The following is a 23,700-nucleotide window of genomic DNA, read 5'->3' as shown; positions in this document are numbered from 1 at the left end:
GAAAAGGTTGGAAGCGACTAAAGGTAAATGACATGAGGAACTACCAAGAGTTTCATGGGCATACCGAATGACAGCCAAATCAAGCACAAAAAAAACTCTTTTTTCCCTTGTGTACGAAGCAGAAGCCTTAATTCCGGTGGAAGTAGGGGAGCCTACCTTGAGATATTTCCAAGCAAATGGAGAGTCAAAACAAAAAGCAACGTTAGTCATTTTGGAGATACTTGATGAGCTCAGGGACTTGGTGCATATAAGAATGGCTGCTCAAAAACAAAGAATGGAACAATATTATAATCGAAGAGTCAACCTCCTTATTTCAAAGTAGGAGATTTGGTCCTAAGAAAAGTAACTCAAAACACCCGGGAGCTGAACCTAGGTCCAACATGGGAGGGCCCTTACCGGGTTTCAGCTGTCACCGGGAAAGGTTCGTACGAATTAGAGAATCAAGATGGAGAAAAATTGTCCAACATCTGGAATGTGCCACACCTCAAAAAGATATTATTGCTGATGAGCATTACCTGTACTGAAAGTATGTGCTGCACTCTTTTTCCCTTCGTCCAGTTTTGTCCCAATTGGGTCTTTTTGGCAAGATTTTTAATGAGGCAGCAATGGAAAGCATACATCGAATAAAGCTTCAACAACAACAATAAGACATTCTAATAACAAGGCACACAAGCAAAGAACCACGCGGACAGTTAGTTAATCTTTTGCTCGATAGCAAAATTTCTACTAGAAAATTAAGTTTGCTATCGAACAAAGGTTACCCGACTGACCGCAAGTGCAAACCACTAAAGGATTGTTAGATAGTCTTTTGCTCGATAACATAAATTCCTAAGGGGAAGCAAAGTGTGTTACCGAATCTAAGATTGTCTAGCAAGTCATTAGTGGGGTCCTCAAAGGTGCAAAATTTTCAGTGTTCCAATTCGCATTCTTCACATTCGAACACTGGGGGGGGGGAGTGATGATATAAGGATACAAAAACAAAGACTGCCACATCGAACGTGAAACAAAAATTGGAAACATAGTTGTATTATCGGGACCGGGGACTGCGTGACCAGCCCCGTAGAAACAAGTTATACAAGTTAGCCACAAGTAATGGCAATTTCTTTTTAGCATTAGCAAATGCTTATATACTTTTTGAAAATGGAAGGAATAAAGTGAAATCCTTTTATTTCTATCTTGTTTCTTGTCTGAACGATGAATTGACTTTGTCATTTGAAAGTTAAACAAGTACTTCAAATGCAAGTGCCGTAATGAACACGAGACATCCTCTTTAAGAGCACCGTAAACATAAGAGAGCCCTCTCTTATGAAAACCCTCATGTTAAAGGGTTGGTTTCAGAATAATATACACAGAATCAAAATTCCTTCAGGGAAAAATACACTCGAAGCCTTGCACAAAAAGATGCAAAAGGCAAACTTGTGGAAATACTTACGAAAACCCTCACGTTAAAGGGTTTATTTCGGAATAACTTATGTCCAGAATCAAAATGCCTTCAGAAAAAAATACACCCGAAGCCTTGCACAAAAAGACGCAAAGGCAAACTTGTGCAAATACTTACGAAAACCCTCACGTTAAAGGGTTGATTTCAGATGAGTTTGTGCTTGAACTACAGATGCTTCTGGGGGAAAATACACCAATTCCCTTTCATAATTAGACGCAAACAATAAAACTTGCACAAAACACTTATGCAAAAAAGAATTCAAAGGTTAAAACTTGCATAAATGTTCAAACAAAAAAAAGACAGAAAGACTCATGCAATACTTGAGCAAAAGATTTTTTTATTTACAATAAACGTGCCAAAATAGCACAAGTACAAAAGTCGGGAATAGAAAAGAAAAGCTAAAAATAGTCTTCTTATACTTCTCCTCCAATTGGGCATATTTCATCTTCACAGCAACAAGCTCTTCAGTCTTGGAATTCAAGCCTACCTTTAAATTGATTAATCTTCAGCGGAGGTAGCCTCACGATCGGATGCAATAAGAATGACATTATGAACTTCAACCCATTTGGCCTTAGAATTTTCAAATTGAACCTCAACGGGGCGATCTCTTGGCTAAGTGTTTCCACTTCTTGCTCGCTTTGCTGCAAACGATCCTCTAACATGGCAACCTCAATAGCTTTGGTTTCTAGTTCTAAGAGGCGAGTAATGACTTGATCCCACTCAACCAAAAGTTGATCCCGTGTGGATGTAAGATCTTCTTTTTCCCAGATCAACCTTTGGAGGCCCTTGGAAGCAAAAAAGTAGGCCTACAAAGTAAGAAAAGCAAAGTCAGGATATTTTTAGGCAAAAATAGAAGAAATAACAAAGGAAGTAAAGAATATACCGCTGTGGCATTGTGCATCAACAAGCACTTACCCAAGAGAGCCTGTATCTTTTCCCAATCTTTCTCTGAAGCCAAAGGCTTCAGATAATTAGAAAGTTCCACTGGCCATGATAGCAAGTTGTATCCGGTGGAGACCGAGAGAGTAACGTTCCTCCTTTGCGGATCTTCAAAGAAGGCCACATAATTTTGCCCCAAATTCCCATGAATTGGGAATGGGGAATAGGAACACCTTCTTCTTGGTCTGGTGCGGCCAGTGGAGATGATGTAGCAGTTGCTGATGGAAGAGCTGGTGAAGAAGGAGATGAAGCTGATAGCGATGAAGGATGAGAAGCAACCGCGATAAACGTAGTACTAGTTGTTGGTTGCTCACCGACCAGAGATGGCAGAGAGCCAGTACAAAGCCCCACAATACTGGGAACAATGACTGGAACTCGGAAATGGGAGTTGGCATTTTCTACTATCTCAAACTCCCCCCAGAGTGCCGAGACATCATCCTCGTTTGATGTAACTAACTCAGCAGATTGTGCATTCTGTTGAGTTGATGAGGATCGTCGCCTTCTATGTAGAGAAGCCTCCCTATCACTAGCTTCTCCATTATCATTGAACATGACAGTGTCTATGACCGGCCCGGGAGGAGGGCCAACCACTACAACTTTCGGAGACGACTCGGGGGTAGCAATCTTTGCCCTCTTATTCTTTTCCCCAGTCGCGGAGGAACGCCTTTTTTTGGTTGTTTGTTCTCTGTCCAGGGAATTTGTGAAGAAACACTTGTACCTGAAGCAGTCCTATAGACACATGTTCGAGTAAGATAAAAACCAAGCCCGCAGGTAGACCTGATTTCAGAAAAAAGGGAGAAAGGATCAATCAATTTCCTCATGTAAGAAGCTTAAACGAGATGAGTCTAAGTTACTATGATTTTTGGCCTTCCACCCGTATTTGAGGGCCAGTTCTTTCCACGTGCGAGTTTCAGGAATAGTGACGTCTAAGATTTTCAGACCCATTAGTCCAGTCCTTCAACCCTAGGTGGAACCCATCGAGTTACTGAAACAGGCGAAGAAAGGAGGATCAATACGGATATGGAAAAATCCATAATAAAAGAAGTATTAAACAAGGAGCTTACGAGTGTGATTCCACAATTCTGGAAAGGATGAAGCCGTAGCAAGAATAATGTCATTGGTGGCAACTGCAACAAACCGTTCCATTCACCCACGATCGTTAGCATCATCCATGCTAGATAATAGAGCATGGTGGCCGCGTTTGCTAAAATTTATCATTCCCCCGCGGAAGATTTTGAGGGAATAGAGATTCATCACATGAGCTAAGGATAGCTCCTCTCCCATATCTTGGCACAAACATCAAAGACAAGCAATCGTCCTCTACACAGAAGGACTTGTGCCAAACACACCTGGTAGCGGAGGTAGAACTCCGCAATAACAAAGTCAAGCTCTCCACTCAAAGAAAATGCACCCAAAGTAAAAGGACACGTGTAAAAATATATAAAACCCTCCTTGGGTAAGGTTACTCGCTCTACTAGATCAGGAGAAACAATGTCCAAATCTTGGCAGCGGCAATCTTCCCTCACAATAGGAATACTAGAAGGGCGGATAGAAGAATAGTATTTGCCAACGACCCACGTGCAAAGGTTAGCCGAAGGGAATTTTTCTTTGAAGTCTTTTGTTGCAACAAGACTTCTAGGGATGATGGAGCTCACTATTGGAGGAGCAGCGTCCTCGGCTTTGTTCTTGCTCTTTGAAGAGATTTTATTATATGTTATGGAGGAAGGAAAAGCTTTTCGTTTTAAGGAATTTGAAGAAGGGTTGAAGAACAATAAAGAAGGTTTTAGGAAGTTTGGAGAGTTATGGAGTATGAGTGAAGAAGACTTGATGCGTATTAGTAAAAGTTTAGGCAGCTAAATTCGTGGCCATGATTACCTCGATAAACAACAAAAGCTATACTGAATCGTGAGATGACGCGTGTTTGGGGCATTAAACGCAGAGAGACGTGCGTCTAATCAAACGTTAGAAGTTTTTCAGAAGGAATCATAGTAGTTCCTGGCAGAAAGAGTATTTCTACCAACTTTCCGGTGACACAAAGCTATGTCACCAGAAAGTAGGAGGACTATCTACATAGGGTGAAATATGCTACGCCAGGTGGCTACTTGAAAGAATGACATGTGGAACTGAAGGCAACTATCCCATTTGGTACTGGAAGGAATGACACTCATATAGAGGCAATAAATACCCTATACCTGGTGGCATTTAATGAAGAATATTTCACAGTATTTAGTGCACTGCCCGTTACAAAGAATTTGTCATTTATGCTCACCATTACACCTTCATCAATGGCCCTCAAAATTGACATTAAAAAAGGGCACAATCCTAGGACCTTGTTCCCTCGACGTAGCTATAAATAGCGAGCTCTATTATCGTTGTAAAAGACTTGAATTTTCTGGCAGACTGATATTATAATCTATTCAGAGCTCTATACAATTTTATTTTCTTACTTTTTGTTCTTTTTATTGTTGCGCTCGGAGGCCTCGCTACGGTGAGCACATAGTTTTTTCCCTACGAAAATATTCCTGCAAAATCCATAAAAAATAATTTTTTTAAATGATTTTGATTTTATAAAATTTTAGGAATTTATCTTTAATTATTTATTAGCATTTTTAGTTGCATTTCATGTGCATATTAAATATCTTAAAAAGGAGAGAATGAACAAGGGCCGTTGATCTTGAGAGATCAACGACTAAGATTTAAAAAATAAGTGGGGCACGTAAATTATAACGGGTACCGACCAGGTTTTGGGCTAAGGGGTTATTTGGTTTGGGCTGGGGTTATTGGGCTGGGGTTATTGGGCTGCTTCTTGGTCCGAAAATTGGTTAAAAAATTGTGCTATTATATAAATACCCTAAAATTATCAAAATACTTTATAAAAATGCTTAATAAATAAAATAAAATATTATTTATACACTGAAATACTTAAAATAATAACGTTATATTATAAAAATATAAAAATGCTATTTTGACACAAATAATATAAAATGAAGAGCCTTTATGTATGAATAGAGGCCATTATTGAAAAATTAGATAAATAGCTTAAAAATGCTAATGTAATTATATGAAATAAAATTAAATATTTGAAAGATATATTATAAGTGCAAAATAATAATTTTTAGGTAACTAAGTCATCACAAAATAATTTAAAGGGATAATTACTAAATATTTATATAATTTAGATGCAAGAAAATTAATTTAAAGCTCTAACAATTATGGAAAATGCTTGTATAGGTTTGCAAATTGAATAATGATGCAAAAATGATATTTTAAAAGTATATATATATATTTTGAAAAATATGAGGGCAAAATTGGATATCAATAGCTGCCCCTCTTTACCCGGGAATGATGAAAGAATTGCCGGGTAAAGAAATAATGACCAATTTTGGCCGAATTGAGTGAAGGAGGATGTAATTTTGAAAAAATGGGGGCCGAACCCTGGTTCCTGAGTTGTCTACATATCCCTGGTGTTATGAGAATCAGGCCGTGTGTAGTTCTGGATCCAACGGTGAACAAAAACGATGGAGTTGTTATAGGAATGGTCGTACGTTTTGAAAAATGTTCTTTTGGGAAGGATAGTATCGGATAAATTTATGCAAAGTCATGAATGTGAATTTGAGACGTTATGGATGTATCATAGGGCAAATATCTGAACGGTCATAGAGTAAAAGGTGGGTAATTACTGGTGATCGGTTATATTTGAAACAATTGCAGGATGCGAGCGTTGTAAACAAAAATCGGAGAGAAGATTGCTCCTGTTTGAAAAACGATTACTTCCTAGATCATCTGCAAAACTTAAAACATGATGCATGCAGATATATATATGGATTGTTATGAGAATTTAAACATGATGCAAATTTTCTTCGGACCATGAAGATTGTCTTTGGACTGTGAGGATGATGTCCTTAGAACATGACGTCCAGGACCATGAATCTTGTGACAAGGGATTCGCAGGCCATGAAATGATGTCCTCGGGCTATGAGAATGGTGCCTCTGAACCATGACACCTTTGAATAATAATGTGCAATATTGAGAGATCCCCTGGCCATGGAATGGTGTCTTCTGGCTATGAGGATGATGCCTTCGGACTATGATGCCTTTGGACAGAATAGCAGTGTTTTAGCCCATGAAATGCAAAAATATGATGCTTTGTCATATGCGAAACAAGATAGAGCTTAGTCTTGTGTAAGATTAGGGGAGTGCTTAGCCCCAAGTGAATAGAGGATAGTGCTATGTCTTAAATAGCGTAATGGAGATAGCATTTGGTCTTATGCGAGAAAAAGCAGTGATTAGCCTTATACAATTAGGGAGGCAATGCTTAGCCTCATGCAAAGAGGAGACAATGTTTAGTCTCACACAGGGAAAGGCAATGGTTTGACTTATGAAATTAGGGAGACGATGCTTAGCCTCATGCAAATAGGAGACAATGCTTAGTCTCATGCAGGGAAAGGCAGTGCTTAGCTTTATGAGATTAGGGAGGCAATGCTTAGCCTTATGTAAATAAAGGAGGCAGTGCTTAGTCTCATGTAGGGAAATGCAGTGCTTAGACTTATGCAATTAGGGAGGCAATGCTTAGCCTCATGCAAAGAGGACACAATGCTTAGTCTCAATGCAAGGAAAGGCAGCGCTTAGCCTTATGCAATTTTGGAGGCAATGCTTGGCTTTATGAAATTAGGGAGGCGATGCTTAGCCTCATGCAAATAGGAGACAATGCTTAGTCTCATGCAGGGAAAGGCAGTACTTAGCCTTATGCGATTAGGGAGGCAATGCTTAGCCTCATGCAAATATAGGAGACAGTGCTTAGTCTCAATACAAGGAAATGCAGCGCTTAGCCTTATGCAATTTGGGAGGCAATGCTTGGCCTCATGCAAGAAGAAGAGACAACGCTTAGTCTCGACGCAAGGAAAGGCAGCGCTTAGCCTTACGCAATCTGGGAGGCAATGCTTTGCCTTATGCAAATAGGAGACAATACTTAGTCTCATGCAAGGGAAGGATATTGAGATCCTGATTGAGTTACCCTGGGCAACATATGGCTGTTTGTAAAAAAAACGTTTCCGAAAAATATGCATGCATTTGATGAATGTAGTTATTTGAAATATAGTAGTGTGCGATATCAAGTAAGTTAGATTAATCAATGACTGTGACATATTTTAAAGACATTGCGACCTCCTTGCTTTAGAATTTTGAGGGTCCTTCTAAAAATTCTGCCCCAATTTAAAAGCAATTCTTTGACTGTTTTGCGCATGACGAAATTGGCTGGACTTGCTTCAGAATTTTAAGGGTCCTCTTTAAAATTTTGCCCAATTTTGACCATGGCAAAAAAAAATATTTTATTAAGATGTGACCGAACCCACAGGGCTGCCTACATATCCCCTCTTAAATGGGAATCAGGTCAAGCATAGTTCAGTTACATCAAATGAAGAAATTTAAACAATCTAAACATAATATATCTTGATTGCGTCTGAGTTGATAGGTTTTGGCCAAATCTCTCCGTCCATTTTTGCAAGTATGAGGGCTTATCCTGTTAGTACTCGATGAACCATGTAAGGACCTTTCCAGTTGGGTAAAAACTTTCCTTTGGCTTCATCTTGATGCGGGAAGATCCGCTTTAGCACCAACTGCCCTGGTGTGAATTGTCTAGGCCTGACCCTTTTGTTGAAAGCTCTGGACATTCTGTTCTGGTAAAGTTGACCGTGAATACCACATTCATTATTTTTCCGTTAATGAGAGCCAATTGTTCATAATGACTTTGTATCCATTCCGCATCACTGAGTTCAACCTCTTGTATGATTCTCAAGGAAGGAATTTCTACTTCGGCGGGAATGATGGCTTTAGTATCATGGACCAACAAATAAGGAGTTGCCTCGGTTGATGTGCGGACCATGGTGCGATATCCAAGTAGGGCGAATGACAACTTCTCATGCCATTGTTTGTGGTTATCTACCATCTTCCTTAATATCTTCTTGATGTTCTTATTGACGGCTTCCACAGCTCTATTCATTTATGGTCTGTATGCCGTGGAATCCTTATGCTTGATCTTGAAGATTTCGCACATGGATCTCATCAGATCATTGTTAAGGTTGGCGGCGTTGTTGGTGATGATTGATTTTGGTACACCGAATTGACAAACAATACGGTCCCTAACAATATTTGTGACTACCTTCTTAGTTACAACTTTGTAGAATGTGGCTTCAACCCATTTTGTGAAATAGTCTATGGCCACTAGAATAAATCTATGTCCGTTTGAAGTAGCGGGCTAGATTGGACCGATAACATCCATGCTCCAAGCGGAGAAACGCCACGATGCACTTGCTGCGTTGAGTTCATTGGGTGGCACTCATGTCATATCAGCATGTACTTGGCATTGATGACACTTTTCGACATACCTGATGCAGTCTATTTCGATAGTCATCCAAGAATATCCTTCTCTTAATATCTTCTCAGCTAAGATGAAGCCATTCATGTGTGGTCCGCAAGTTTCGGCATGTATCTCTTCGAGCAATTTGGATGCTTCCTTGGCATCGATACACCATAATAACCCCAGATCTGGAGTCCTTTTATACATAATTCCTCCGCTTTGGAAGAAATGGTTGGATAACCTTCAGAGTGTGCGTTTCTGAGTATGATTCGCGTGCTTTGGGTATTCTTATTTTGCCAAATATTCTTTGATGTCGTGGAACCATGTATTTCCATCAGTCTCTTCTTCAACATGAGCACAATAAGCTGGCTGATTTTGAATCCCTACTGGGATAGGGTCGATGAAATTCTTTTCTGGGTGCTGTATCATGGAATATAGAGTGTCCAATGCATCTGCGAACACGTTCTGGATTCTCGGAACATATTTTAATTCTATTTTTGTGAATCCCTTCATCAATTCTTGCACATAATATAGATATAGAAATATCTTGGTATTCTTTGTAGCCCATTCTCCTAGAACCTAATGTACCAAAAAGTCTGAATCTCCAAATACCAACAATTCCTAAATGTTTATGTCGATGGCTAACCCAAGTCCTAAGATGCAGGCTTCATATTCTACCATATTGTTGGTACACGAGAACTTGAGCTTTATAGATACTGGATAGTGTTGACCTGTTTCTGACACGAAGACTGCTCCAATACCCACTCCTTTGAAGTTTGTAGCTCCATCGAAGAACATTCTCCAACCATCATATGTTTCAGTGATATCTTCTCCTACGAATGATACCTCTTCATCGGGAAAATACGTTTTTAGTGGTTCGTATTCTCTACCTACATGATTTTCTACAAGATGATCTGCCAACACTTGTCCTTTGACCACCTTCTGAGTTACATAGATGATGTCGAACTCACTCAGTAGTATCTGCCATTTTGCTAACTTCCCCGTAGGCATGGGTTTTTGGAAGATGTATTATAGCAGATCTATCCTTGATATGAGATATGTGGTGTAGGCACAAAAGTAATGCCTCAAATTTTGAGCTATCCATGTTAAAGCGCAGTAGGTGCGTTCCAGGAAAGAATACCGTGCTTCGTAAGGTTTGAATTTCTTACTCAAATAGTATATGGCCTGCTCCTTTCTTACCGTCTCGTTGTGTTGTCCCAAGACATTGCCAAAAGCCCCATCTAGTACAAATAAGTAGAGTAACAAAGGTCTCCCAGGTTCCGGTGGGACCAGGACATATGGTTTGGACAAATATTCCTTTATTTTGTCAAAGGCTTTCTAGCATTCTTCAGTCCAGCTTGTTGCAACATCTTTTTTTTGCATTTTGAAGATCGGCTCACAGATCACGGTTGTGTCACGACCCCAGTTCGCCCTCCGTAAACTATCGTGATGGCACCTAGTTTTTATGACTAGGTAAGCCTAATAATTTGCGGAAAAAGGAAAACAACAGATAAAACTAATAAAAACTGCGGCATAAACATAATGAAGGTTTAAAATGCCGCTCGGAATATAAAATTATAACTCTCTACTGAACAATTTCCCAAAACCCGGAATCTCATGAAATCACAAGCTATGGATACTACATTGTGCTTTAACACCAGAATGTCTAATTCAAAATAAATACAGAAGGGCTAACACCATAAGATAGAATGGAAAGGAACTCCTCAGTCTGTGGACTACTGCATATATACCTCGAAGTCTCTGGAGAATCACCTCGTTTCAAGGGTAGTAAGGCTGAGTCGAAGTACCTGGATCTTGACATGAAAAACATGCGCAGAAAGAGCATGAGTACACCACAACGGTACTCAGTAAGTGCCAAGCCTAACCTCGGTCAAGTAGTGACGAGGAAGTTCAGGACCCTACTGATCATACACAATAATATATAAGGAAAAGAAGAAGTATTAAAATGACACAGGGTAATAAGAGTAGTGAAAACTATAACAGGGACAAAATAATTACAGAAGGAATACAACTCAACACAAAGATAACAACCGGGGATCTTCCAGAATACCGTCTTGTAGTCCCAAATATAAATATCCAGTGGATCTCCTGGGTGCCGTCCCGTAGTCCAACTCATAGTGCACGGGGATCTCCCGAAATACCGATCCATAGTCCCAAATGAAAATACCCAGTACTGGGGAAATCCACCGGGTGCAGTCATGTAGTTCCAATATAAATGTGCAGGGGGATCTCCTGGAATACAAATCTGTAGTCCCAAAGTAAACATGCAGGGGGGATCTCCCGGGATACCGTCCCGTAGTCCCAAAGTAAACATGTAGGGGGATCTCCCGGGATACAATCCCGTAGTCCCAATGTAAACACAGTAGCAACACGAAGAATACTTAATCCAATTCAAATTTCACACCAAGGTGAAACAGGTATTTCTAACATAGCATGCTGCACATAATCCAAATAAGGCACTTGAGCAAGTAAAGCAATTAAGTCAATTAGACATGCTTCCCTAAGCTAACAGTAGGCTTTAATTGCAAGAAGTAAAAACAAGAAAAGGGAACCCAATTATAGTTACTTAAGGAAAACAATATTTTCAACAATTAGCACAAGTACGTACTCGTCACCTCACGTAGAAGGCATTTCACATATCAACGATACCAAATCCTAAGGGGAGTTCCCCCACACAAGGTTAGACAAGCCACTTACCTCAATTCCACGAACACAATTCAAGCCTCAACTACCGCTTTACCTCTAGTTTCTACCACCAATTCGCTTGTATCTTGCCACAATTTACTTAACGATATCAACAAATGCTAAATGAATCAATTCTAATGCATGAAAACAGGTTTTTCTAAAGATTTCCCCAAAAAGTCAAAAATTGACCCAGGCCCACATGGTCAAAACCCAAGGTTCGAACCAAAACCTGATTGCTCATTCACCCACGAACTCAAATATATAATTTGTTTTGAAACGGACCTCAAATCGAGGTCCGAATCCCCAACATTTTAAAATCCTAAGTTCTACCTAAAACACTCAATTTTCCCCATGAAAACCCTAGATTTTGAGGTGAAATCTTGTAAAAAGATGTTATGGATTGAAGAAAACGAGTTAGAAATGACTTACAATCGATTTGGAAAATAACCTTTCTTTGGAAAATCGCCCAAGAGAGCTTAGGGTTTGAGGGAGTTTGAAAACTGAAGAATTTTCGGCTAAGTTATAATTTGCACAGGCGCAGATATCGTATTTGCGATGAAATGTTCGCAAATGCAAACTCGTAATTGCGGCCAAAGCTTCACAATTGCGAAGGAAAGCCTGCCTTCGCTTTCTTCGCAATGCGAACAATTGCTCACAATTGTGGTGCCTGCTAAGGTCGTATTTGCGACATAAGCCTTGCAATTGCGAAGGTTCCCTATCCATCCCAGTCTTCACAATTGCGAAGCCTGGAGACCAGCAACACTTCAACAGTTTTCCTAAGTTCAATTTCACTCTGTGGCCTGTCCAAAACTCGTCTAAGCCCTCGGGGCTCCAAACCAAACATGCACGCAAGTCCAAAAACATAATATGGACTTGCTCGTGCGATCAAATCATCAAAATAACATCAACAACCATGAATTAAACCTCAAATTCATGAAATCACTCATGAACTTCAAAATTTCAAATTTATTAAATAAAGGTCCAATTTATACCAAACGAACTCCGTCTTACCAAACTTCACAGATTCAACTTAATTATTATATAAGACCTATACCGAGCTCCGGAACCAAAATACGGGCCCGATACCATTAATTTACAAACCTCTTTTCATTTGCAAAAGCTCTTGTAATTTCAGTTCAACAATTTCTTTCAAAAATTTATTTCTCGGGCTTGGGACCTCGAAATTCGATTCGGGGCATACGCCCAAGTCCCATATTTTACTACGGACCCTATGAGGCCGTCGGATCATGGGTCCGGGTCTGTTTACCAAGAATGTTGACCAAAGTCAACTTTAATCAATTTTAAAGGACAATTTTCATATTTTACTTAGTTTTCACATAAAAACTTTCCGAAAAAGCGCCCCGATAGAGAACGCAAATCGAGGTGAGACAAAACGAGGTTTTTAAGGCATCAGAACACTGAATTTACTTCCAAAACGAATGATGACCTTTTGGGTCATCACACTAAGTGTCTCAAAAACTCTCCGAACTCCAAATAAATCCTCCCGGCAACTTACAATAATAGAAACAAACACGGGGAATGCAATTAACAGGGGATCGAGGCATAAATTCTTAAAACGACCGAACGAATCGTTACATCCTCCTACACTTAAACATTCGTTCGTCCTCGAACGAGCATAGAGATATACTTGAAGTAGTGAAAAGATGAGGGTAACGGCTGCGCATAACCTGCTCGGTCTCCTAGGTCGCCTCCTCGACCGACTGACCCCACCACTGAACCTTCACTGATGCAATGTTCTTTGACCTCAGCTTCTGAACCTGTCTGTCCAATACTGACACTGGCTCCTCAACATAAGATAGATCCTCGTCCAAATGGACTGAACTGAAATCCAACACGTGCGACGGATCGCCGTGATATTCTGGAGCATCGAAACATAAAATACCGGATGAACTCCTGCGAAGTTGGGAGGTAAGGCAAGCTCATAAACAACCTCCCCAACACGTCTCAATATCTCGAAGGGACCAATAAACCTCGGACTCAAATTCCCTTTCCTTACAAATCTCATAATGCCCTTCATAGGCGAAACTCGAAGCAGAACCCGCTCTCCAACCATATAGGAAATATCACGAACATTTCGATCCGCGTAACTCTTCTATCTGGACTGGGCTGTACGGAGTCTATCCTGAATCACCTTAACCTTCTCCAAAGCATCCTCAACCAAGTCTATTCCCAATAATCTAGCCTTACCCGATTCGAACCAACCCACTGGGGACCTACTCCGTCTACCATAGAAGGCCTCATACGGTGCCATCTGAATGCTGGACTGATAGCTATTATTGTAGGCAAACTCCGCCAGTGGCAAGAACTGATCCCAAAAACCTCCAAACTCCATCACACACGCATAGAGCATATCCTCAAGAATCTGAATAGTGAGCTCAGACTGTTCTTCCGTCTGGGGGTGAAATGCTGTGCTCAACTCCACCCGAGTACCTAACTCATGCTGTATGGCCCTCCAGAACCGTGATGTGAACTGAGTACCTCTATCTGAAATGATGGAAACTGGAATACTATGCAGACGAACAATGTCCCGGATATAATTCTCCGCCAACCGCTCCGAAAAATTAGGTAGTACACATAGGAATGAAGTGCGCGAACTTGGTCAGCCGATCCACAATTACCCAAATGGCATCGAACTTCTTCAAAGTCCATGGGAGCCCAACTACAAAGTCCATGGTGATCCGTTCTCACTTCTACTCCGAAATCTCTATCTGCTGAAGCAACCTACCCGGTCTCTGGTGCTCGTACTTCACCTGCTAACAATTGAGGCACCGAGCTACAAACCCAACTATGTCTTTCTTCATCTGCCTCCACCAATAGTGCTGCCTCAAATCCTGGTACATCTTCGCGGCACCCGGATAAATGGAATACCGCGAACTATGGGCCTCCTCTAGAATCAACTCCCGAAGCCCATCAACATTGGGTACACAAATCTGACCCTACATCCTCAATACCCCATCATCACCAATAGACACATCTCTGGCATCACCATGCAGAACCTTGTCCTTGAGGACAAGCAAATAAGGGTCATCATACTGACACTCCCTAATACGATCAAATAAGGAAGACCGAGAGACTACGCAAGGTAGAACCTGACTCGGCTTCGAAAGATCCAATCTCACAAACTGGATGGCTAAGGCCTGAACATCCATCGCCATGGGCCTCTTCGCTGCTGGTAGATAAGCCAAACTTCCCAAACTCTCCTCCCGGTGACTCAAAGCATTGGCCACTATATTGGCCTTGCTCGGGTGTTACAAGATAGTGATATCATAGTCCTTCAGTAGCTCTAACTACCTCCTGTAACACAAATTAAGGTCCTTCTTCTTGAACAGATGCTGCAAACTCTAGTGATCAGTATAAATCTCACAAGGCACACCGTACAAATAATGATGCCAGATCTTCAAGGCGTGAACAATAGCAGGTCACTCAAGATCATGGACATGATAATTCTTCTCATGTACCTTCAACTTTCTGGATGCGTAGGCAATCACCCTACTATCCTGAATCAATACCGCTCCAAGGCCAATCCTCGAGGCATCACAATAGACAGTATAAGACCCCAAACCTGTAGGCAATATCAAATTGGGGCTGTAGTCAAAGCTATCTTGAGCTTCTGAAAGCTTGCCTCACACTCTTCCGTTCACTGGAACAGAGCACCCTTCTAGGTCAGCCTGGTCGTAGGGGCTGCAATAGATGAAAACCCCTCAATAAATCGACGGAAATAACCCACCAAACTAAGAAAACTACGGATCTCTGTATCTGAGGATGATCTGGGCCAACTCTGCATTGCTTCCACTTTCTTCGGATCTACCTTTATCCCCTCACTCGATACCACGTGACCTAAGAATGCCACGGAATTCAACCAAAACTCACATTTCGAGAACTTTGCATATAACTTCTTTTCTCTCAAAGTCTGAAGCACTGTTCTCAGGTGTTGCTAATGATCTTCCCGACTCCGGGAGTATACCAGAATGTTATCAATAAAGACAATGATGAACGAGTCAAGATACAGTCGGAACACACATTGCATCAAATGCATAAATGTTGTTGGGGCATTGGTCATCCCAAATGACATAACAAGGAACTCATAATGACTATACTGAGTCCAAAAAGCACTCTTTGGGATATCTGGCTCCTGAATCTTCAACTGATGGTAACCTAAACGCAAGTCAATCTTAGAAAACACTCGTGCACCCTGTAGCTGGTCAAATAATTCATCAATATGGGGTAAAAGATAACAGTTCTTCACTGTAACTTTGTTCAACTAGCAATAATCAATGCACATACGCATAGAACCATCCTTTTTCTTCACAAACAAGACATGAGCACCCCAAGGTGATACACTGGACCGAATATAACCCTTATCAAGCAATTCCTTTAACTGATCCTTCAAATCCTTCAACTCAGAAGGGGCCATATGATACAGAAGAATAGAAATGGGCTGAGTGCCTGGCAATAGATCAATGCCAAAATCAATATCTCTATCGAGCAGCATGCCCGGAAGATCAGCTGGAAACACATCAGAAAAATTCTATACTACTAGGACTGAATCAACTGTAGGAGTATCAATACTGACATCTATCACATAAGCTAGGTATGCATCACACCCCTTCTCAACCATACGCTGAGGCTTAAGGAATGAAATAACTCTACTGGAAGTGTGTTCTAAAGCACCCCTCCACTCAACTCGCGGTACACTTGGCATAGCCAGCATCACGGTTTTGGAGTGACAATCAAGAATAGCAAAATGGGGCGACAACTAGTCCATACCCAAGATAACATCAAAATCTACCATGCTGAGCAGTAATAAATCGGGTCTGATCTCAAACCACTAAGAGAAACCAAACACGACCGATAAACACGGTCCACAACAAGAGAATCTACCACAGGAGTAGAAACATAAACAAGGGAACTCAAGGAATACCATCACATACCCCAAATGCGAGGAAAAATAAGAAGATACATAATAATAAGTGGAGCCTGGATAGAATAGAACCGATGCATCTCTATGACAAACTAGGACAATACGTGATGACAGAATCAAAGGCGGCAGCCTTGGTGCGAGCAGGAACGACATAATATCTGGCTTGGCTTCCCCCTCTAGGGCAACCTCTACCTCCCCGACCTCCACCTCTAGCTGGCTAAGTAGGCGGGGTAGCAACTGGAGCTGTAATCATAGCCTGAGAACTCTTTACGGCACACTGTGGCTGAGAAGTCTGTGGAGGTGCACCCCTCCTAAGTCTGGGGCAATCCCTCACCATATGGCATGTATCACCACACTCAAAACAAGATTTGGGAGGACGTGGCGGCTGTGACTGGCTCGAGCCAGGTCTACTGGACTAACCTCTGAAAGCACCCCGCGCAGGAGGCACACTAGATACTGGAGGTGCATAATAAGGCTTCGAGGCTTAGGAGGAGCTGGAATACCACTGGCTACTGGAAGAGCTGAATGAACGGGGCGACTCATATAACCCCTACCCTGATGAACTGCAGCTGGAGCACGGGCACCAGAATAATGGCCCGACTCTCGAGACTTCTTGGCCTCCCTCTCCTCTCTATCCCTAGCATGCATACCCTCCACTCTCCTAGCAATGCTCACCACCTGCTGATAAGAAATATCTATCTCCAACTCACGAGCCATGCTAGACTTGATGCTGGGAATAAGCCCCTTAATAAACTAGCGAACCCTCTCGCGAACTGTAGAAACCAAAGTTGGTGCATGCCTAGACAAGCTAGTGTAACAGACACCATACTCCGAGACAGTCATAGTACCCTAACGCAAATGGTCAAACTCTGCACGCCATGCGTCCCTAAGGCTCTGAGGAACATACTCTCTCAGGAACATATCTGAAAACTGAGTCCAAGTCAGGGAAGCTGTCTCATCTGGACTATCTAACTCATAAGTACACCACCACTCATAGGCGGCCCCTCGAAGCTGGAAAGTAGTGAAGGAAACCCCGCCCGATCCTCATATACCCATGGTACGGAGAATACGGTGGCACTCATCTATAAATCCCAGAGCATCATCTGATGCTAGACCACTGAATACAGGAGGCTTGTACTTCTTGAACCTCTTAAGCCTCCGCTGCTCATCCTCGGAAGTCGCTGCCCTGTCCTTGGGTTGATCTGGGACTGCAGGATGTACAAGAATAATATCTAGGACCTAATCAACATGCACTCGCTGCTCAGGAGTGCGGTCGGCGGGAGTCTGTGCTCCTCCCCCGGCCTGAGATGTGGCTGAAGGAAGGGGAAGAAAACCTGCCTGAGCCAGAGTGGTGTACATGCTCATGAACTATGCAAGAGTCTCCAGGAGAGCTGGAGTAGTAGTAGCAGTAGGCGTATCAGGTGCTTGGACTCCGGCTGGGACTACTGGTGGCTCCTCGGTGGTAGCTCGCGCGGGTCCTCTGGCTGCACCATGTGCGCGTCCTCGGCCTCTACCCCGGTCCCGACCTCTAACGGCTCCAGTAGGGGGCGCGAGTGCCTGATCATCTCTGGTAGCACATTTCCTCACCATCTGTGAGAGAATAGAAGATAGAAGTTTAGAATTGTGATATCAAGAATCTCGCACGACAAAGAAATCAAATGAAGTGGAATTTTCCTAACGGTTACGTAGCCGCTCGTAGATAAGTACAGACGTCTCCGTACCGATCCACGAGACTCTACTAAATCGTCTTGTGATTCATGACTCCTATGAACATAGAGCTATGATACTAACTTGTCACGACCCTAGTTCGCTCTCTGTTGACTATCGTGACGACACATAGTCTCTATGATTAGGTAAGCCTAATAATTTTAGAAAAATGGAAAACAATAGATAAAACTAATAAAAATTGCGGCATAAACATTATGAAGGTTTAACATGCCGCTCGACATATACAATTATAACTCTCAACTGAACAACTTCCCAAAACCCAAAATCTCATGAAATCACAAGCTATAAATACTACATTGTGCTCTAACACCAGAATGTCTCATTCAAAATAAATACAGAAGAGCTAACACCATAAGAGAGAATGGAAAGGGATTCCTCGGTCTGCAGACTGCTGCAGATATACCTCAAAGTCTCTAGAGAATTACCTCATCTCAGGGGTAGTAGGGTTGAGTCAAAGTACTTGGATCTGCACATGAAAAACATGCGCAGAAAGGGCATGAGTACACCACAACGGTACTCAGTAAGTGCCAAGCCTAACCTCGGTTGAGTAGTGACGAGGAAGGTCAGGGCCCTACTGATCATATACAATAATATATTAGGAAAAGAAGAAGTATTAAAATGACACAGGGTAATAAGAGTAGCAAAAACTATAACAGGGACAAAATAATTACAGAAGGAATACAACTCAACATAGAGATAACAACCGGGGATCTCCTAGGATACTGTCCTGTAGTCCCAAATATAAATATCCAGTGGATCTCCTGGCTACCGTCCCATAGTCCAACTCATAGTGCGTGGGGATATCCCAGAATACCAATCCGTAGTCCCAAATGTAAATACCCAGTACTAGGGGAATCTACCGGGTGCAATCCTGTAGTTCCAATATAAATGTGCAGGGAGATCTCCCAGAATAAAAATCCGTAGTCCCAAAGTAAACATGTAGAGGGATCTCCCGGGATACCGTCCCGTAGTCCCAAAGTAAACATGCAGGGGGATCTCCCAGGATACCGTCCCGTAGTCCCAAAGTAAACACACAACAACAACGTGAAGAATACTTAATCCAATTCAAATTTCACACCAAGGTGAAACATGTATTTCTAACCTAGCATGCTGCATATAATCCAAATAAGGCAGTTGAGAAAGTAAAGCAATTAAGTCAATTAGATATTCTTTCCTAAGCTAACAGTAGGCTTAAATTGCAAGTAGTAAAAACAGGAAAAGGGAACCCAACTATAGTTACTTAATGAAAACAGTATTTTCAACAATTAGCACAAGTACGCACTCGTCACCTCACGTACAAGGCATTTGACATATCAACGATACCAAATCCTAAGGGGAGTTTCCCCACACAAGGTTAGACAAGCCACTTACCTCAATGCCACAAACACAATTCAAGCCTCAACTACCGCTTTACCTCTTGTTTCCACCACCAATTTGCTTGTATCTAGCCACAATTTACTTAACGATATCAATAAATACTAAATGAATCAATTCTAATGCATGAAAATAGTTTTTTCTAAAGATTTCCCCAAAAAGTCAAAAATCGATCCGGGCCCACATGGTCAAAACCCGATTACCCATTTACCCACGAACTCAAATATATAATTTGTTTTGAAATCGGACCTCAAATCGAGGTCCAAATCCCTAAAATCTGAAAATCCTAAGTTCTACCCAAAACACCTAATTTTCCCTATGAAAACCCTTGATTTTGAGTTGAAATCATGTAAAAAGATGTTATGGATTGAAGAAAACGAGTTAGAAATGACTTACAATGGATTTGGAGAAGAACCTTTCTTTGGAAAATCGCCCAAGAGAGCTTAGGGTTTGAGGGAGTTTGAAAAATGAAGAATTTTCGGCTAAGTTATAATTTGCACAGGCACAGATATCGCATTTACGATGAAATGTTCACAAATACAAACTCGCAATTGCGAAGGAAGGCCTGCCTCTGCTTTCTTCGCAAATGCGAACAATTGTTCGCAATTGCGGTGCCTACTAAGGTCGCATTTGCGACATAAGCCTCGCAATTGCGAAGGTTCCCTGTCCAGCCTAGTCTTCGCAATTGCGACAATTCTGCCTAATTGCGAGCCAGGCTTCACAATTGCGAAGCCTGCAGACCTGCAACACTTCAGTAGTTTTTCTAAGTCCAATTTCACCCCGTGGCCTATCTAAAACTCATCCGAGCCCTCGGGGCTCCAAACCAAATATGCACGCAAATCCAAAAACATCATACAGACTTGCTCGTGCGATCAAATCGTCTAAATAACATCAACAACCATGAATTAAACCTCAAATTCATGAAATCACTCAAGAACTTCAAATTTCAAATTTCTCAAATATAGGTCCGATTTATACCAAACGAACTCTGATTCTTACCAAACTTCACAGATTCAACTCAATTATTATATAAGACTTGTACCGGGCTACGAAACTAATATACGGGCCCGATACCATCAATTTCAAACCTTTTTTCATTTCCAAAAACTCTTGTAATTTTAGTTCAACAATTTCTTTCAAAAATTCATTTCTCGGGCTTGGGACCTCGGAATTCGATTCCGGGCATACACTTAAGTCCCATATTTTATTACGGACCCTACGAGACTGTTGAATCACGGGTACGAGTCCGTTTACCAAGAATGTTGACCAAAGTCAACTTTAATTAATTTTAAAGGCCAATTTCCATATTTTACTTAGTTTTCACATAAAAGCTTTCCGGAAACGCGCTTGGACTATGCACACAAATTGAGGTGAGACAAAAAGAGGGTTTTAAGGTATCCAAACACTGAATTTACTTTCAAAATGAGTGATGACCTTTTGGGTCATCACACTAAGTGTCCCAAAAACTTTTTGAACTTCAAATAAATCTTCCCGACAACTCACAATAGCAAAAACAAACACGGGGAATGCAGTTAATAGGGGATCAAGGTGTAAATTCTTAAAACAATCAGCCAGGTCGTTACAGGTTGATTGTGCTATGAAATGACTAATATAATTGAGACGCCCTAATAAACTCATTACATTTTCTTGTTCTTTGGAGGTGGCAAGTCTTGGATCACTTTGACCTTTGACGGGTCCAATGCAATCCCTCGGCGACTATCGATAAAACCTAGCAATTTTCCGGTGGGGACTCCAAAGGCACACTTTGCAGGATTCAGTTTTAGATTGTACCTTCGAAGCCGATTAAAGATTTTCTCAAGTCTGCTATATGATCCGTGCTTCTTCTGGATTTGATGATGACGTCATCCACATACACCTCTATTTCCTTGTGTATCATGTCATGGAAAATGGTTGTCATGGCTCTCATATAAGTGACTCCAGCATTCTTTAGGCCAAACTACATCATTTTATAGAAATACATCCCCCATTGTGTGATAAAGGCCGTCTTTTCGACATCCTCTCCGTCCATCCAGATCTGATGATACCCCGCAAAACAATCCACAAAAGACTGGAGTTCATGCTTGGCACAATTGTCGATCAGTATGTGTATATTGGGCAATGGGAATCATCTTTGGGACTTGCTCTATTTAAATCTCGATAATCAACACATACTCTGACCTTCCCATCCTTCTTCGAAACTGACACAATGTTGGCTAACCTAGTCGGATATTCAACCACCCTGAGAACCTTAGCTTTGATCTTCTTAGTGACTTTTTCTTTTATCTTCAAACTCATATATGGTTTGAATTTTCTGAGCTTCATTTTCACTCGCGGACACAAAGGATCGGTGGGTAACTTGCGAGCCACTATAGATGTGCTCAGGCTGATCATATCATCGTAAGACCATGCAAAGATGTCTTCATATTCCTTCTGGGATCAGATGTACTCTTCCTTCTCTGATGGTGATAGGTGAATACTTATACGCATTTCCTTGACTGTTTTGGAATCCCCTAAGTTAACTATTTCAGTCTCATCCAAATTAGACTTAGGCTTGTTTTCAAAATTTTCCATTTTTCTGAAAATTTCCTCAGGTATTACATCGTCTTCCAGATCCTATGAATCACTATCCTTATGCTGCGTTGTCTTATTACATGTCACAGTCGTAGGTTCATCGGGATAAGTAAAAATAACACCGTAGAGAAAACGTGAAAGACAATAATAAATACTAAAATAACAATGCATTAAATAAATCTTGAAAACATAGAAACAATTACGGCTCGATGACTTGAGCAATTATTTCAAAACAGAATACATTCAAAACAAAAATATTGAAAATGTCTTAAATGCTCATAAAATTGCTTTCAAAAATAAATGATGCTAATTTCCAGGCTACCTAGGAACTCGACGGGCCCGGGATGGTGCAACAATATAGTTCTTGAGAATAACTCCTTTCTCCACAATCTGAATAATAAGGTTTTCCTCCTCCTCCTCCTCCTCCCCCTCCTCCTCAACTATCACACTACAGTCCATGTCTTCATCATCTAGAAATAGATTCCTTATGCCAGCTAAAGCTTCATCTTCTTCAGACCCCCATATCATGTCAGCTTGTTGAAATATCTGGTGCAAATATGGTACTGGTTGTTCTCGCGAGTAATAAGGACCACACCATGGTGGCGACCAATTCTGGTATTCATGCCAAGTATATTCATACCCAAGCCCTAAAGTTGTACCATGACGCTTTGGCTGCACTGGTTTGGTGATCCCTTGGAGATTCTTACCAAGACCCTTGCCGGGTTCATACCCTATCCATAACAATATGCTTTCTATCTTGTTGCTCCACTGTTTGTCTTTCTCAATTGCGTTGGCTCACTCAATGCGGTGGTATGTTTCTCCACCCAACTTATTTCTGTTCTCGATGACTGGAACAACCTAACTGGTATAAATGGGATTACTCCCATCTCTATGGATGATCACTTCCTGATGATTCCTTCAAACTTCATAGCCTGATGCAGAGTAGAAGCTACGAACCTAGCAACATGTATCCATGGTCGTCCCAATAGTAGATTGTAGGTTACAGATATATCCAGTACTTGAAACTCGACATCAAACCAAGTCAGGCCCATCTGTAGGATGAGGTTGATCTATCTAATTATGGCCCTTTGAAACCCATCAAATGCTTTCACATTTATACTCCCTGCTCGTATCTCATGCAGACCTTTACCCAGCCTCTTCAGAGTAGTCAGCGGACATATGTTGGGACTTGAACCCCCATCTATTAGGACCCCGGTGATGAATTTGTCCTCAAATTGCACTGTGATATGTAGTGCCCTGTTGTGACTCAGTATTTCCGGTGGCAGCTCATCTTCATGAAAAGTGATCTTGTGGCTTTCCAACACTTGTCCTATCATGTTGGCCATTTCTCTACTAGTGATGTTATTGGGCATATAGGCTTCATTCAACACCTTCATCAGAGTGTTCCTGGGTGCCTCGGAGTTTTGTAGTAGTAATAAAATGGATATTTGAGTAGGGGTTTTGTTCAGATGATCAACCACAGAATATTCTCTTGCTTGCAGTTTCCTCCAAAGGTCATCTGGGCCAGTCTCGATGATAGGCGACTTAGAGGTAGCTTCTTTTCTTATTCCTCCCAAATGCTCAGGTGTATAAACCCTACTGGTTCTGGTCATGCCTTGCGCTGCACCTATTTCTTCCATCTTT

At 41.4% G+C, this 23,700-nt stretch overlaps 1 protein-coding gene across 1 annotated transcript; it reads right to left on the bottom strand.

Moving 5' to 3' along the window:
- Positions 1 to 9,023: 9,023 nt before the first annotated feature.
- LOC138886210 (uncharacterized) lies at positions 9,024 to 9,746 on the bottom strand. The gene is made up of 2 exons (XM_070167264.1): positions 9,414 to 9,746; positions 9,024 to 9,314 (listed from the first exon to the last, which is right to left on the bottom strand). Exons 1-2 carry the CDS (start codon positions 9,744 to 9,746, stop codon positions 9,024 to 9,026), a joined length of 624 nt encoding a protein of 207 aa, XP_070023365.1.
- Between the last annotated feature and the right edge of the window lie 13,954 nt (positions 9,747 to 23,700).

This window comes from Nicotiana sylvestris, chromosome 2, assembly GCF_000393655.2.
Source record: "Nicotiana sylvestris chromosome 2, ASM39365v2, whole genome shotgun sequence".
NCBI lineage: Eukaryota > Viridiplantae > Streptophyta > Magnoliopsida > Solanales > Solanaceae > Nicotiana > Nicotiana sylvestris.
The sequence above is the reverse complement of the archived record's forward strand: the minus strand, read 5'-3'. Positions and strand labels throughout refer to the sequence as shown.